The sequence below is a fragment of the Pan paniscus genome, chromosome 2, assembly GCF_029289425.2.
Source record: "Pan paniscus chromosome 2, NHGRI_mPanPan1-v2.0_pri, whole genome shotgun sequence".
Lineage (NCBI taxonomy): Eukaryota > Metazoa > Chordata > Mammalia > Primates > Hominidae > Pan > Pan paniscus.
This window is the reverse complement of record NC_085926.1, coordinates 6,863,968-6,882,293: the sequence shown is the minus strand read 5'-3', so window position 1 is coordinate 6,882,293 and position 18,326 is coordinate 6,863,968. Positions and strand designations below refer to the sequence as shown.

General features: G+C 42.5%; 1 protein-coding gene across 8 annotated transcripts in view; it reads right to left on the bottom strand.

Moving 5' to 3' along the window:
• GRM7 (glutamate metabotropic receptor 7) overlaps positions 1-12,429 on the bottom strand; it is an 880,478-nt gene extending 868,049 nt beyond the window's left edge. For 2 of the 8 annotated variants that reach the window (XR_008624999.2, XR_010111388.1), the window contains exon 1: positions 11,513-12,427. Coding sequence is in view for 5 of the 8 variants with exons in the window: in XM_055110892.2 (XP_054966867.1) it covers positions 11,513-12,031 (519 nt within the window). In the remaining 3 variants the exon portion in view is untranslated. Of the gene's footprint in view, positions 1-10,411; positions 10,640-11,512 lie in introns of those variants that run through there. The other 6 variants (XM_055110892.2, XM_034955690.3, XM_034955686.3 and 3 more) reach the window with 4 other exon arrangements.
• Positions 12,430-18,326: the final 5,897 nt, after the last annotated feature.

Here is an 18,326-nt window from a genome sequence, read left to right as displayed (position 1 = left end):
CTCTTAACCACTATGCTATACTGTATATATATTTATATACAAAAATTACTGGCTGGCCACGGTGGCTCACGCCCGTAATCCCAGCACTTTGGGAGGCCAAGACCAAAGGATCACCTGAGGTCAGGAGTTCGGGTCCAGCCTGGCCAGTATGGTGAAACCCTGTCTCTACTAAAAATACAAAAAATTAGCCAGGCCTCGTGGTGGGTGCCTGTAATCCCAGCTACTCAGGAGACTGAGGTGGGAGAATCGCTTGAACCTGGGAGGTGGAAGTTGCAGTGAGCCGAAATCGCGCCACTGCACTCCAGGGCGTGACAGAGCAAGACTCCGTCATCCCAAAAAAATGTTGGTGGGAGTGAAAATTAGTTCAACCATTGTGGAAGACAGTGTGGTGATTCCTCAAGGATCTAGAACCAGAAATACCATTTGACCCAGCAATCCCATTACTGGGTATATACCCAGAGGATTATAAATCATTCTACTGTAAAGACACATGCACACATACGTTTATTGCAGCACTGTTCAGAATAGCAAAGACTTGGAACAACCCAAATGCCCATCAATGATAGCCTGGATAAAGAAAATGTGGCACATATACACTATGGAATACTATGCAGTCATAAAAAAGGATGAGTTCATGTCCTTTGCAGGGACATGGATGAAGCTGGAAACCATCATTCTCAGCAAACTAACACAGGAACAGGAAACCAAACACCACATGTTCTCACTCATAAGTGGGAGTTGAACAATAAGAACATATGGACACAGGGAGGGGAACATCACACACCGGGGCCTGTCGGGGGTGGGGGCGGCTAAGGGAGGGATAGCATTAGGAGAAATACCTAATGTAGATGAAGAGTTGATGGGTGCAGCAAACCACCATGGCACGTGTATACCTATGTAACAAACATGCACGTCTGTACATGTATCCCAGCACTTAAAGTATAATTAAAAAAAAATACAACGATCTTCACCCATAAGCCATCCTTGCACTCCAGACTTAATCCATGAAAGAGAGAGAGTGAGATCAAGGCAAACAAAGAGCAAGACTGAGAGTAAGAGAGAGAGAATTGGAGCATGCAAGCTTGGAGAGTGGCAGTTGAGGAAATGGCAATCATTTAAAAACCATGTACTTTGCCTCATATAATAGAGTTTTTGTGATAATCTTCTCAATGAAACAGGGTGCAATGATTAGCATATAAGTATGTCCCTCCTCATAAGGATGGCGGGACAGCATTTTTGACCTTTAGCTTAACTGTTTCAGAAATTGTGGTCCCAGTAGGCATACAAACTAGTGGATCTTTCACACCTCCCAAATCCAAAAGTAACATTTCCTTTCCATGTCTCTTTCCATACTCTTCTCATGCCTGTCATTCATTTACTTGCCTGTTTTTTCTTGATTTCTATACAGAAAGATGCTAAGTATGTGTTCTCTGATGTGGAAAGGGGTGGAGGAGAGGGAGCTAGGGTGTCTCAATGGTTTGGGGATTTTTTTTTAATCTTAATTTTATTATGCCAACTCTACTGAACTTAATTATGGTAAATACAGAATTACACAATTACCCTCTGTTCCGTTCTTCAGAAGCTATATTTTGATAAAATTTACTACACGCTGCTTTCCCCCTGAACACTAGAAATGTATGTGTGTTGATATAAAATGTGTTATAATTACAATTAAAATATAGCTTACATAATGATAGTGTTAAAATAAAATCATAGATGTGTTGAGACAACATGGTCATGCATTTTTATTGTAAGTACATGCTTAGACCAATATCTGGTAGCCAAATGAAAATGGAACAGAATTTTGGTTAAGCCACAAAATCTGTTTAATGGTTTTCAAATACCTAAAGGGAGATGACAACCTATGAGATAAAATTTCCCGTCATATTTTTAATTTAAAAAGTCAAGGAAATACATGAAATGCCTGGTGAAATTGTTGAAAGTAAGTATGCATATGCATATTTTGAGATAGGCCCCTTATTTTTTTCTTAAATACCTGGGTAACTACCTAAATTTCATCATGCGTACCAGTGATGACAAATTTTCAACTAAGTTTAATGAAGAACATAAAATAATAATAATAAATAGTATATTATTGCATTAACTAAGTAGTTCAGAATTGATTGTCATTAAAGAGCCACCCTATGCAACTAATTTAAACCTTACAAAATATGGTTGCAATTATAACATCAGGGAGAAACATAGGAAACTGAAATGCTTCCTCTTAATGTTTATAGTTATGGTGTCTGACTAGAATAATTGTGTCACAAATGTTATTAAAATAATGAGATATTGTTTTGTTCAGTTTTACTGCAGAAACAAACTACAGGATTTTCTTTCATTTCAGATAATTATTTTTCACTAATTACTAAGTGTTTTTAGAACCTACAGTGCTAATTCCACTTCCTCATTCAATCTTTAAAATAACGCTTTCGGATAATTATTCTTAATGTCTCCATTTTACACAATGTATCTCTAGTTCAGATCTTTCTTCGGACCTACAGACTTCTGGAACCTTCTGTCTCCAAAACTGATCCTTAACCCCTAACCCTGTTCCACCCCAATTGAATCTTTTCAATTTCAGATGATAATAATCTCAACTTTCCAGTTGCCCAGGCCCAAAATCTTGGGTTAAGGGGTCTTGATCCTGTTCTTTCTTTCACATCCCACATTCTATCTGCCTGGAAATCCTGTTTCAACCTTCAAAACGTATCCCTTCTTAGAAGCACAAGCCACCAAACCATCGATCTTACCTGGAAATGCCTCTTCTCTGTTCTCCCTGATACTACTCTTTGCCCTTACCCTCAATACCACAGAGCATTGTCCTTTTAGAACAAGAGACAGCTCATCTCATACCTCTGCTAAAATCCTACCACTGGCTGCCAACATTTAGAGTAAATGACAAAATCCTGCGATGGCCTTGCATGAACTAGCCCCATCACATCTCTGACCTCAAGACCTCCTGCTGTCCCTTCCTCCTCATTGACTCTACTCAGCCACAATGGCCTCTACAATATTCTTCTAACATGCCAGGCCCATTTTTGCTTGGAGTTTTGGCACTGGTCATTCCTACTCCCAGGGAGTGGTCTTCCCCTAAATCCACTATGCCAACTCCCTTGTTTCAAGTCTTTGCTCAGTTGTCACCTCATCAAATCTACGCTATTACCCTACTTAAAAGTAGAGGCCACACTTATAGCCCCTAGCACTACCAACCCGACAATCTTCAGCAAGTTCCACATTCTTTTCCTTATCCCATAATGTTCACCAACTTGTAACATCCATAGGATGTATTTATAACATCCATCTGTTTTCACACATGAGAATGTAAGCTGAGAGAGAGAGGAGGGAGGAGAGAGTGGAGAAGGGAGAGAAGAGAGGGAGAAGCAAAAAGAAAAAAAGAAGAAGAAGAGGAAAGGAGAGAGAGAGAGCTTTTACTTTTTTACTGATGTGTCCAAGCATTTAGAAAAGTGCACATGGAAGGTGCTTAATAAGTATTTCTAGGAAAAAACAAAGATAAGGAAAGAAGGAGGAAAGCTTATAAAAGTGTAACTTTCCCAAAGCTCTGCAGGTAGAAAGCGTCCACAATGGAATTCAAGCTCAAGGCTGCCAGACTTCCACTGCTCTTAGCCTTGCTGTTATCTTATGTCCATGGAATTATTTCCTTTAATCAGTTCCATAAAAAGTTTCATTCCACTGAGCAACGTCACTAAAATGTTCTCTCTGTGCACGTGTGTGTGTGTTATCTCTCACTCTCTACCTCCTTCTATCTCTCTCTCTTTTGCTCTTTCTCTCTCTCTCTGTCTCCATAGATAGATAGATAGATAGATAGATAGATAGATAGATGTAAATTATCCATATGTATGTAAATTTTCAATTCAGCAGAAGAAACAGAGAAGAGTGTAATCCAGCATAACTACTATGGTAATTAGACAGCAAAATTCAAAATTAGCAATAATGATTAATTAAGCAATATTGACACTTAATGTCCATCTAATAACTTTAACATAGCTTTTAAATTTATTAAACATGCTAATCTCAGTGCCAAAATATTTCCATGCATATTTCATGCAATCCTTGCAATTACTCTAACAGACAGGTACATTTTTATTATACCCATTCCAAAGATAAGAAAAGTGGTGAAAGGTGTGGTACCTTTTTGATCAACGTCAGACAGGCAGTAAGTGGAGTGTGTGGATTTAAATCCAGGCCTGTCTTACTCCAGAATTTGATTCTTAACCCCTACATGGAAATTCTGATAATTCCTTTGATAGAGTGTGTTTTCTCCTGGGAAACCTTCCCCCTGATGTCTGCATGAGCTAACCCCTTCAGAACACAGTCAAGTTTAAAACATAATAAAAATGTTTAAAGAGCCCTTTAAAAATGGAAATATTTTTATTTAAACAATAATGTAGAAGACTACACTGAGCCCTTTAAGTGACTTTCTTGCTACTTTCCATCAAGAATAAAAGAAAGTCAGCAGCCGTGGAATGACAAAAGCACAACACCCAAAGATGGAGAATTCTGCAAATGACCAATTATAAAACTATTAAGCTGCAGCTCTTTTACAGCAAGAGGCAAAATAACCCATTAAACTGAAAACTCTCCTACCCTTCCCTCCACGGCCCACACAAACATTAATGTTGCATTTATTAGGATGTACTTCCTGTGCTCTATCAACTTGACTTTCAGCAATTGTATTAATACAGTCCTCTCACTTTGCACATATATCTGAATGATGGATTTCCCTACTTGAGGTTTGTAGAAAGAGTGGAGTGAACGAAATGAAGTTTAGAAAGAGCCATCATAATCCATAATGGTGGGTACTGAATCAAGACAAGATGAAACATCTTTTCTCATTTATTTGAATGAAAAGTCTACTGTATATTTATTTCCTGCATACGGGGCTACTTGTTGTGTAATGGAGAACAAGCATTTTTCATTTGGAGGTAAGGGTTTGTGTGCTCAAGTTTCTATGGGCCTACAAAATTAATCTTGTTTTAGGATTAAAATAAAACATATATTTCTGTAAATAGATACGCTTAAGCAATCAGCAACTGTGATGTCTTTAAACCACTATAAATGCAGGATAGGAAAATCTGCAATTACTTTAAGCATTGATGCATTTGTGCAACAACTGAGCAGTATGCATAGTGGTTGGTTGTCAGACAAATCTGACAAGTTTGAATCCAGACTTTGCCACTTACCAGCTAAGTGACTTTGGGCTATGAGAATCAGTTTCCTGAGCTGAACAATGGGATGAGAATATGTACATTGCAGGACTACTGTGAGAACTAAATGAAATGAAGTACTTTTAGCACATGGCACAGTGGCTCATAGTAAGGACTCAAATTATTATTATGGTTACTACTACTTTTATTGAAAAAAGATTAGAAAGTCTGTTTGCATAAAATGTGACATATATCCTATATCATTGAAATTCATACATTTGATTTTTGATTTTATAATCTAATAATGTGATTCAAAAAACATTAAGTTGTAAATACAGTTGAAAGCAGGTTACTTGTCAAACATGGAAATATAATGTGAAGAAGGTTGACTCAACACTCTTTCAGACAGATATTTACCTGTACATAGGTTTTATTGTTTTGATTTTTTATGTGCAGAAAACATATATATTGACTGTGTCAATTCACAAAAGGTCCATTAATTAACCAGTCAGACTATATGTTGCATAAATATCATTTTACATAGAGATCATATATGCATTTTAGTGGTTGGGAAATATGTTTGCAGCTGTTTTTCATTGTCTACTTAATGTAAAAGGGGACAAGAAGCAGAGTTAGGCTTGTGGCTTACTGTAGAGTGACCCAGGAGTTTAATGTACTTTGTATTCCATTATACTATGAAAATGTTTCTGTGCCCTGGGGATATCAACAAAAGATTTGCTTTAATGAAAGGAACCAAGTATGGTTCCAAAGCTTTCAGATAGGAGGCCTATACATCCTGCAGTTTACATCAGAAGTGTCTGTCTTCTCTCTCAACTGCATCGAGATAGGGAAGATGTGATCACAAAGGCTGAAATCAATTACAGTAAATGTTGGGAAGAGAAGGACATCGAGTCTTGAATGTCCCAAAGCTGGGCTAAAAGAATTATGTTGAAAGTAAAGGAAGTGTTATCTACAGCCTGATTTTTCACTGAATGAATGCCAGTTAGTGAAACTTACATTAATGCAGAAAATCAGCTGCTTTTGCTATAATGCTTTCAACTGCACATGGCTAAAATCAAACTCAAAATAGTAAAAAGAAATGTGTTTCAAAAAATAACACGTCCTAGAAACTCACAGACATATCTAGATTCAGATATAGTTGAATGCAGGAGTTCCAGAATATCAGCAGGGCTCCCCCTCTCTCCCACCACTCAGCCCTACTCACATCTACTTGACTATATGCTACAGAAAGTCTCTCCTTGTGTTGGATGGCCACTGGGAGCCCCAGAATCACATCTCCCCAGCTTAAAAATTCCAGAGAGAGGAGATAGTGTTCCCATTTATCTCTGAGAGAAACATCTTAGGGAAGATTCTAATTGGCCTGGATGAGGTCAAATGATTACAAAGGAACCAATCACCTGCTTCATTTGACCTGGCCACGTACCTCATCCCTGGGGCCAGGAAGATAGGCAGGATGTCATCATTTCTCAGTTTTGGGAGAGAAAGGTCTGATATTTTTGCAAGATGAATGGGAATACTACATGGAGATACGAAAGCTATAGCTTGCTGCCACTGTAAATTCCACAGTTCTCACTCCCAGCCTTGTGTCTTATGATCATTCAGTAAGCTGACCTGAGAGATCATTTTCCCTACCAGTAGCCTTGATATATATGATTGAGAAGTAAATTGTAAGATAATACAGAAGCAGTCTGAATATAGGAAATTAACTTGACTAGTAATGACCAAGATAGCTGTGTGAAAATATATTTTAAAAGTTCCCATGAACTCACCAAAAGTGGGAGCTGGAAACGCAAAGACAGTTTTGACAGGAGAAAGTTTTTTCCAAGCTAAACAAAAAAGATTACAGACTTTTAGAAACTATATTTTTAAAGAAAAAAAAAAAGCAGATAAGGAAAATGAGGCCTAGAAAAATTAAGAGATTTATTTAGGGTAACTTAGCCAGTTAATGGCAGGATTGAGACTAAAACACACTGTAATATCCAAGTATGGTCTTTTATATCTATGATATAACCTGTATATTTGTAAGAAATATAGCACTTGTAATTTGTTAATCTCCAAATGTTCATGAAGTTGAAGTAAATGCATTCATTGTTTCAATTATTCTTAAAGAGAAAAATGCCCAAAGACATCTTAATTGCATGGGTATGTATACATGAAATACACGTGGAGATGTCTTCAAATATAATATGTGCATGTCTTCATTCCTTCCCTCTGCTCTTTTTAAAAATGCCCCTTTAAAAATTTCCCACTCACCATCTGTTAGGTAAATTTCCTAAAACACAGTAAATGTGGAGGCAGAGATTGTTATAGAGACTATTCCAAATGGCAGTGACACCTATACTTATGAAATTATAAAAAGTGTAGGTTAAAGTTGCTTTTTTAATAAATTTCACCACCGTAGTAATACCACACCACCCTATGTGCTCAGCTCTATCGGATTATGATGGAGACAGAGAAAAGAAAAAAAAATCTAGGTATTTCTGTATAAAATGTTATCCAAAAGTTTGATATTACATTCAAGTTTCAATTAACAGAAGGAAAACATTGACACATTTACTAAAGCATTTCATTTATGATACAAGGTCCACAGACTTAGATTTGCATTATGCTCCGACAAGGGTAGAGTTGACCACTTTTTCCATCTACTTGCTTTGGGGGAAAAAAAAAAAAATCCACCCGAATCAGATGCCATTCAATTCCAAGTCTATAGTGTAGACCATGTCACTACACAGGAAATATTATTCATTCAGAGTCAGAATGTAGCAAGAGTAATTTATACTCTGGGAGTGTTTGCTCTCAAGTCAATAACGGAGAAGGCTTGAATAAAAATGTTCCCATTACTTTCCACTATAATATATCTTACTTATTGCCCATAAAACAGTGGTCAGAGGAGATTTATCTATTGGTCACCGTGTTATATAACCTCTCTACTTCAAGCCATCCCAACTCTGTGATGATTTTTTAAAAATATGTTACTTATAGTCAATATTAATTTATGTTTAATCTTTCTTAGCATTAGGAGAGTATTATTTTGTGCAAGCTTAGGAACAAATCTCCAGAAATTCCTCCCTGATGTTTCTTTGAGGCTGAAAATGCATTGCAGGGCAGTTGCAGTGATTTAATTCTAGTTGGCAGAGCCCTGGCCACACACTAATTTCATTAGCCTCAAATTCCTGGATTGATTTGAAGTCCCACTGAATATGATTCCTGTCCTCAGACATGTTATTTTACTAACCCACTCAGTGTGTAAAGAGAGGAGAGAAAGAGGACTTGCTAAGCTTATATCTTCAATCTGGTACACCAGCAGTCAAATGAAAATTCAAAGTCATAGACACTATTTACATCTGAGGAGTCATTCTTGCCCAGGTCCAAATTTCCAGGAAGGAATTTCATTCCTGACTTTGCTGGGGGCAGCAGCATTTGTTACATCTATTACCATCTCATTTCTCCCTCCTTCCCTTCAGTGCTCAGCACCCCCCATTTAAGTCGCTAAGTATTCCTTCTTCTAGCCTACAGTCTTATCTCACTATAAACGTATATCTCAAGTGATCGGTTTGGCATGGTCCCTAAAGCAACCTGCAGGGAACAGAGGAAAAAGAAAACTCAAATCACTGGAAAGCTAGAAATTCAATCATTTGGAGGAGTTTCTTTTATGTAGGACAATCTTAATTGAACTGAACCTAGAAATCCCAGACAAGATTCACTATATCTTTTTTCTCTCCCTCTAAGTGTGCCTTTGAACAATGGGTGTGTATACCATTATTCTCTCTACTCATTTTGCAGGCTTATAGACACTGGAAAACTGGGGACTGGAATTACATGACAGGAGCGTCTAAGATCACACGCAAAAAGGGCTACTGGAAGAGATTGTTGGTATATGAAATACATATTCCAACATGGGCAGTGATTAACCAGGACACATACAAACCAACTGTTTTATCTCGCTTGCATGCATCCCAAGCTACAAGTTGGTGCATTCCTCAGACTACCAGCCTCTTCTCCATAAACGCAGGTGAAAACTAGGGGCTCTTTTTCCCTCAGCTATTCAATCCAACATGAATAGCTGCAATTTGCAAATTAGAGGAAAATGACAGTGTTTTCTCTGAATGGTTTTACTCCCAAGCCATAATGCTAACGCTAACATTGGGTTACTTTCTCCTCAGCTCGGGGAATGGAGAAATTAGTGTCAGGCCAGCCCCCCACCCCTTTTTTCACCCCTAGCAAGTTGCCTCAGGTTCACACACCAGAGAAGGAATCAGCTCCCCCTGGAATATTTTTCAGCAAACACAGTCCCTCAGCCTAGTCTGTAATCCCTTTCTTGACTTTAACATTTCACTCTTTTTTCAGACAGAGACAGGCTCATCCGCAGTACTGCCCAGGGTGAGTGAAGAAACAGGCAAAATAATTTTAAAATACTAAACACAAAACGTTTTGTGCCTTTAACCCCACAGGCTAACAGGGAAATCACTGTAACCTACCTCAGCCCCCAGTGGTTCTCAGGTAATGTCTCTGACCTCATCCTCTCCCACTGCACTGCTACCTCAACTTGTCTAGCTTTAAGCTCAAAGATGAAGGAAGGGCTCTGGGTTTCAGCTACAAGCCAGGTTCTTCCCAAAAGCAAGGAACTCAGAGTGATGGCTAGCCCCGAAGCACTTTTGGGTTTGCAGACCTCCAAGGATTTCCATGATGGCACTCAGGAAGTGTCAGAGATGCTCGGAGGCTCAGAGGGGCCATGCAAGCTGCAGCCTTGGATGGGCACTCCTCTTTCCTGAATGCAAACTTCACACTCCTGGAGGTGATGTGGTGACAGCCTGGGTCTCACAGAGTCCCCTTCTGAAGCCCAACACCTTTAGGGAAAGCACTTGAGAGGGGCCGGTTCTCTAGATATGAGGAGCATAAAGGTGCCAGGATCAGCGTGTACATCTGCGGAAGAGATTAACTAGGTTTGGGTACCACCAGCCAGGGAGAGAGCCGCTATGCACTGGAAAAGGGTCATTTTAATACTGAGATGAACCGAGAACTTGGGAGTGAAGACAGAGGAGGAAAAGAGGGAGAGATTGAAAAGGAGAGAAAAAACAGAGAGAGAGAAAAAAAAAAACAGCAAGGAGACAGAGACAGAAAGAGAGAGTGATGCACATATAGGGAAAGACACAGAGGAGGGAACCTACAATCACAGAGACCCTGAAACTCAATTTCCAAACCCCAAAGCCACTCATTCCTACCCAGTGCAGCTCAGGAGCCATGGGGCAGAGGCTGCTGGAGCAGGAGGCGAGAGAACACTGCGGTAGAACCCACCGCTCAGCGGCCCCGGATCCGCCTTCCTCCCATTTTCTCTCCGTCTCCCTCCGGCACCGGAGCAGGAGGACCACGGGGCCCTGCCTCACGCACCCCTCTGCCTCCCAACGGGCGCCTTCATGCCTCGCTCCGGGAATCGTCCTCCAAGCCGAGGATTTGGCTTGGGGTCTGCGTCAGGGAGATAGTGGGTGAGGGGGGCGGGGGGGAGGAGGGAGGAGGCAGGGAGAGCGATTTCGTTTCGCAGTTAGCGTGAGCTCATCCCTGGGCTGAGGTCTGAAGTGGCAGGAGTGGAAGGCTGATCGCCCAGCTCCGGCCAGTGGCCGGATCGCACATGTAATTTAGACGGTGCAAAATACTGCCCGGAGCAAACCAACCGGGGGTCACGTCTGCGGGCAGCATCTCTCCACCTGAGGAAGGTCCCAGCACCTCGCGCCCTGGGCTCTCGCGGAGGCTGGCTACAGGTCGGGAAATCAACCCGAGGGAGATGCGGACTTAACATCCACATCTAGCTTAAGACGGAGCCCTCGATTTAAGAAGTGCCTCCTTAAGGCTGTCTCCAAATTTTCCAAGGGAGTGCAGGTTGGCAGGTTGGCTTGGGAGTGGGAAGCTGGGGAGTTGGGAAATGCCCGGTTTCCAGGCATCGGCTCATCTTTCCTATTCCATTCTCCTAACCAGCTCTCCTAGGAGCCTGGCACTTTTACGAGCCTGTTTTCGGACCATATTTCACCCTAATGCAAACCCATTTAAATCATCGCCTTGTTTTTCGCAGATTGCTTCTTGTAAATGGGGCCATAAATCCAGATGTCAAGCCGGATGGAGTGGAGCGTGGACAGGGGAGACATGGAAGGGAAATAAACCAAGCAGGGAAGGTATCTCCTCGAGCGGGGTGGGAGGGATTCGGCAGGATCTCCAGGGAGGAAAGGAGCGAAGGCTGACCTGACCCGCACCACCGGAGTCCAAGCCAGCTTTTAGGGTTAAGGGCGCAGGTAGCCACCGTGTGCTCCGCCCCGGAGGGAGCGCACCCCTACCTGGAAGAGCCTCAGGATGTTGGCTACCATGATGGAGACCGAACTCCCCGAAGCCCCAATCACTCCAACTACTTTCTCCGGCTTGACGAAAACCGGCGGTTCGCCGTTGGTGCAGCGCACGTCGGAGGTGTCCTTCTGGATGAGCGCCTGGACGAAAGTAAGCGACTGTTCGAGCGCGTAAGTGTCCCTGGAACAAGTGTCCAGGATCCGCGCGCCCAGCGTCACGTTGGGCAGTAGGTTGGGATCACTGTTGATCTGGTCCAGGGCGTAGAGCATCGCTTCCAGCCTGTGGATGCCGTTTTCCCTCTTGATGTCGCCGCAGGGCACTCCGCTGGGACCCTTGGCGTGCACGGGGAACAGCCCCCCGAGGGTGACGTCCCCCTCGATCCGGATTGAGTGCGGGGCGTACATCTCCTGGCCGCGCGCCGCCGCCGCCAGCGCGCACAGGAGCACCTCCAGCACGCAGCAGGGGAACTTCATCAAAGTCAGGACGCGGAGCAGCTTCCTCAGCTGGACCATGCTGCTCCGGCTGCTGCGGTGGCGGCGGCGGCGCCGGAGGGAACGGTGGTGGGCTCGCCGAGCTCCGGGCCCCTCAGGGCGAGCTCCTCCGGGAAAGCCCAGGGGCTCCTGCAGGCACGGAGGGTGGGGGAATCCGGGGAGGGGCGAGCAGAGAGGGTGAGGGGTCCCGCGGCGCCTGCCAGCCTGGGGCGCCTCGCGCTCTCGGGTTAGCCGGCCGGCGCGCCGCGCTCGCGCTCACCGGCTTGCTGCTCGCTCTCTCCAACAGCCCAGCACTGGGGAGAGGGCAGGGATTGCTATCGCTTTAAATGGTCGTTCGGCTCCCTCTCCTCCTCCTCCCACTCCCTCCCTCCCTCGCTGGCTCTCCTTCTCTCCCCACCCTTCCCAGCGCCAGCCCTCCCCACTGGTTTGCATCATCACGCAGGGAGGGGCTGCGTGCTGAGGTAAGGGGGGGAAACGGGTGGGCGGCTGGGGAATGGGGGGAGGTTTCCTCGGAATGGGAGTTTCGTGGTCCCCAGGGAATCTAGGGATTGCGGCGAGCAAGCGAGAGCCTAGCTCTCGACCCTAACTCACTGTGGAAGCCTCCCTACCCACACCCACGTTCTGGGCACGGGTGTCATCAGCCGCGGGATGGGGCGAGGACGTCGTGCTGACTGCTCCCAAACCCTAGGTCCGGAGCCTAGGCTCTTAGCTCTGGGAGAAAGCGAGGGAGGGGCAGAGAAACCAGTGAGGGAGGGGCGCGGGAAGACCCTAGCTAGACTCTACTCCTGAGCCGCCTGTGCTAGTTTTTTGCTAAGAAAGCCACACGTGCACACAGGAGCCTGATTCTTGACTTAAAGACGCGTTACCCAAAGGGGTTTCCAGGGCCAGGAGCTGAGCTTGGCTGCAGGGAAACAGAAGTCAAGAGGAGACGCTAGGCATGGGAGTGCATCACTGGTCTTCGGTAGTCACTAGAGTCAGAGCTCCTTGAACTGACGCGTTTCCCCAGCATGTCTGTGTCAGAAACCTCGGACGCATCCCTTCTCTTTACTTCGTTGCAGAGAGGGAACAACTGAGAACTCCGCAGAGCGCACTTTCTAGCACTGACAGGTGTAAGACTCCCTCCTACCTATTTCCGGAGATGCATCTGGTGCACCTGGTGGCAGTTTTTGCCAGTAAGAAACAGCAGGAAAGAGGTGATGGCAGGAAGAAGAAAGAGGGGGCAGGCACAAGTGTCCCCATTGATCGGGAATGCCTTTGTCTTTCTCTGGCTGGGGTTTGGGGGCAAAGTCAGGATGCCACAACAGGTTGCAGTGCAGTTGAGAAGCCCTTTATGAGCGGCGTCTCCTCCTGCAGGTCCAGACCACATTTGGCCCATTAAAGCAACAAGTGGCTCTACTTCCAATTCAAGGAAAGTGAATGTCTGTCCTTGGGGATGGGAGCGGACTTAAGGAGGTTAAACCATCTCTTCCTGAGGCTTTCTGTTGGAGTGCAGCAAAATCATATTGTACAGATTTTAGGGCGGAGAGAAAACCAGAAACAAGACTATACTTTTTGTTTTTGTTGACAATGTAACGAAGAAACCTATCATCATCGTAGGGGGCAAAAAGTCAAAAGGCACGTAGTTGGTTGTCTCCGCCACCAAATACTTGTGTGCTCTCAGCACTTCTGTTCCTCTGTCTGGGTTTTAGTTTCCCCATCTGGAAAATGATGAGATTGAATTGGATGCCCTCCAAGTTATCTTTTAACTCTCAAATCATCTGTTAAAATAGGTCATGTCCCTTCGGCCATGGTGCTCTTTTTAGGCCAATATTTTCTATTGTATTATGTGTAGACCAGTTTTTGTATATTCAAAGAACACTATGACGGTTTCCCGGTATAGAAGGTTTTTGGTTTTTGTTGTTGATGTTGTTGTTGTTGTTGTTGTTGTTGTTGTTTTTCCTGTCAGGGACATCCCATCAATTTTTTTTTTTTTTTTTTTTTTGGATATGCCCCTCTTACTTGTTTCAATGTTTATGGTTTCAGGAGAACTGATCCCACTGCCTGTGATCAAGTCTTGGCTAATCAGAACATCAGATCCTTCTGGCTGTAGTGCTATTCCAGGTTGGGCAGAAAGTCCAACCAGAGCCATTCAGGGATAATCCCTGGACTTTCGCTGGCGCAGCCAGGATGGAGACATAGGGTTATCACTATCACATAGGCCATCTCTGTATAAGTTAGATACAAAGGGGCCCCTTCCACAAAATACTTTGTTTCTTTTTTGGAAAATTGTTGTGCTATTCCGATTTTGTTAAAACAAGATATTTTCTGTCAGCTTCCAGAAAACAGTGCTGTAATTCATATACAAATCTACTCTGTGCGCAATGTGCCTATGAATCACCTTCAGACTCAATGCCTTGCTACACAAATGCACAAGTTGAGTGACCATATGCCATGATGGCCCCTGCTCCTTCCTGCAAGTTGTGGAGCTATGAGAATATAAGCCTGAAGCTGTGCCAGGGGCTTCCACAAGAACAGGGAGATATATGAACCCCAAAGTAAGATAAATACATGGAGATAGAGAAAGATAAAGAATGAGAGAGAGATTGAGGCTTAATTAAAACATTTGCATTCCTGGATCCAAACATGCTTGAAGAATTGCCTCTGGACTTTTTAAATTATATAGCACTTTCTTTCTGTTTGAAGCCAAAAGAATCCTCTTCTAATTCACCTGTTCTAATACACAAGACCAAAAAGGTGAAATAGCTGAACAGATATTCTGTTAGGGCAGCATCAACTCATTTGGAAGAAGATATAAATAAAGCAATAGAGAGGCATACTTAGGAACACTCATACTATGATCCTAGTGTTTAAGCATTAGCACCTCAGGCTGTCTTTGACAGAGACTACTATATCCTTATTTCATTTTTAATTTCAGGCTATTTATTACAAACTTGGTGACAAAAATATTTGGAGAGTTGGAGTAACAAGTAATGTCACTTGATTTTTCACCTGCACATGTCTCGGCTCATGCTCTGTGCTTCCATTTTCATTTCCCACCCAATGATTGCTCAATAAATATTTCTTGGCTGACTGTTGAATGCTGCCTTATTCTGCGTTCTCTCTTTGCTCTGCTCCTTCTCTCCAAACATCTGGTAGCAATCATTATCTTTCCTTTATTGCCGTCATCTGTGTGCATGTCTTATTTCCCTTGCCAAGTTGTAAGATCCTTGAGGGTAAGGGCTGGGTATTATTTATCTTTTTATCCGGGACCATGTTTCAAATAATGTTTTGTGCCTAAGAAGCACTCATGTGTTGAATGACTCAGAACTGGTTTTGCCATTCTCTACTGCTTTATTTGACAGTGACCAAAACTTAAAGTGGGCAGAGCAGAAATGCTGACAGATAAATCATTTTCCTCTTAGTCGCTATAGACAGTTTCTGGAACTTAAAGATAATTAGTAAATTTTGAAGTAATTTTCTTTTTTAAAAAATGTGCAGGACTAAAATATTCTAACCTTAAAGAACCTGATTAACTCGCAGGTAAAGCTTTGATTGGTCCTTCCTGAGTCAAATGCTCACTTAGGAATTAATAACTGTGGCCATGCCCGTAGGCTGGTTAGAGGAGCTAGGAAGCATAGACCTATTTTTCTAGCCAGGCACCAGCACCACTTAAACTACATGGAAAGAGAAGTCTGTTACCAGACGAACTGGAAAGTGATGCTGAGCTTGCAAAATCACTAAACATCTATTACATATGATTTATAATTCATCTTTATACCTTTAACCATGGCATAGGATCTGGCACTTGATAAGGAACACGGTATTTGTTTTGTTTGGTTTTCTGAGATTATATGGACAGAAATCTCTGTTTAAGACAGGTTTATGTAAAACTGGGCCAGGTTCTTTAAGGTTAGAAAATGTCAGATTTAATTGGAGGGGAACCTAGTTTTAGGCACAAAGATTATAAGCTATAAAATGTATTCACAGGCTTGATTCTATTTAGTAATCAATCTGTCCTCACTCAGGGGTTAGTAAAAAATAACTAACTAAAGGTCTCAGTCTTACTTCATATTCTTTTGTTTTCTTGATCATCTTAATTTTACTTATTTTCTTTGTTGTTCTGCTGCTGGAAGATGTTCTACTCTTCAATATCTTCTGCATTTCAAAACACAATCTCACATTTTATTGTACTTTTGAATGGGTGTTCACTTTATCTTGGAGAGAGAGAGAATATTCCATTTTTGTCTGTTATACTTTTTTGCTTTATCTATTTGTAATAGACAACTTTCGTCACTTAACTAGCATCCATTCATCCATTTTCTGATCCCATTTTGTTAAGAAACCTTGGTATTGTGCAGAGAAATTCACTCCACAGAGCCTGCAATGGGTGGATTGAAATTGATCCCTACTGGTAATCCTATCTTCCTTTCTATTAGTTCACTCAGGAATTCAAGGCAGTGACATCTAGGGAAAGGTTTGATGGGGGTTTATGAAAGCACTTCTTGCATCTGGCATGATTCTGCATAGATATGAGACCCAGGATTATTGTCATTCTTTCGCTAGCTGCCTGAAGATGAGTTCAATACACAGAGGTTCCCTGTACCACTAGATCAAATTATTCCCAATGCTTTCTCTTTTGATTTCCAGTTACATGAGCCAAGAAATCTGCTCATTGCATAGGTCAGTATTAGCTGTGTTTTCTGTTACTTGCAGCCAAATGCATTTAGGCATTACTAAAAGTATTTATATTATTATTAATAAATAGTGTATGAATATACTTATATTAATGTACATTTTATATGAATAATGAATATTACCAAGAGCTTATATTTTTCACTTGTTTACTAGGTACCAGGCACAATAGATATCAATTCTCAAGATAACCTCATTTGATATATATCATTATTATTAATGTTATTTTATAGATCCGAAAGTGGAGGCCTAGGAAGGTAAAAAGTATAGTTTAATCAATATGCTGCCATTTGTTACTGCTTCTTTAGTTTATCTTCCTTACCATCTTGTTGCCTTGAAGCTTACATATCTTAAGTCTGGACTCCAGATGCTCTATGAGTGCTCTGTCTCATCGATTGCACTCAATTCAGAAAGACCTTACTTGTTACAACCCTCAGATCTCATTGCCCTTTGGATGCAGTGTCTGGGTAGCCACAAGGAGAGTCTCACCTAAGGACCAAAGGAAACTCACTCCCCAGTTTTCTTTCTTCTGAGGTCTCAATGTTTCCACTCTTTTATTCTCTCAGTACACAGGCAGGACTGTTTTGTCCTGCCCTTTGGGTAGGTATATGAAACAACAGCTTTGGGGCAAGTCACTCATACAGTAAGTGATTCTCCGGGTACAAATCTCTCTCCATCATATTTTGTACTACAATTTAAAAAAACCAATTGTTCCTTCCAGAGCTGTGACTCAGAAAACAAAATGGCTTTGACTTAATAGGCAAAAACTGTTCTCTGCTTTAAAATTGCTAGACAAGGCCTGTCCAGAAGGTCTTGTACCTCACCCTACCCCTATAATTCTTTCAATCTCCCTACAGTGCCCCTTAGATCTGTAGAGCATGGAATGTCCCTTCCCTTCTTTTGGTAACATCATCAGCCATTCCTTTGGGAAAGCACCCTTCTCCTTTTTCAGGAGTTGAGATGGATCCTAATGCTCCATCTACCCAAACTCAGATACAGGCACACATCTAGGGTTGGCTGAACTGAGCTCTTTCTTCCCCTGGTGGAGCTGATGAGTCCAAAGATAGATAAAGAACTTGAAATTTTATGTATGAATACTGGAAGTCAGATGTACTTCTCCTAGCTAAATATATATGAAGATAGAGACCTGGTGCTTCTAGCAGGTGTTGTTTCCACAACATGAAGAAAGCCTGTCTGAGAATAAAATCAACCTACACCACGGGGCGCAGTGGCTCACGCCTATAATCCAAGCACTTTGGGAGGCCGAGTCGGGTGGATCACTTAAGGTCAGGAGTTTCAGACCAGCCTGGCCAACATGGTGAAACCTTATCTCTACTAAAAATACAAAAATTAGCTGGGTGTTGTGCATGCCTGTAATCCCAGCTACTCGGGAGGCTGAGGCAGGAGAACTGTTTGAACCAGGGAGGCGGAAGTTACAGTGATCCAAGATTGTGCCACTGCACTCCAACCTGGGCAACAGAGTGAGACTCCATCTCAAAAAGAAAAAAAAAAAAATCAACCCACACAAGGAAGCAAATCCAAGATATGAAAAGAAAAGCAGAGCTCTGACAAAGTCTCCCAAGACAGTGGATCCAGCAATGTCTCCAACTGTACTTGCCTTCGAACATTTCCTTTTGTCACCCAA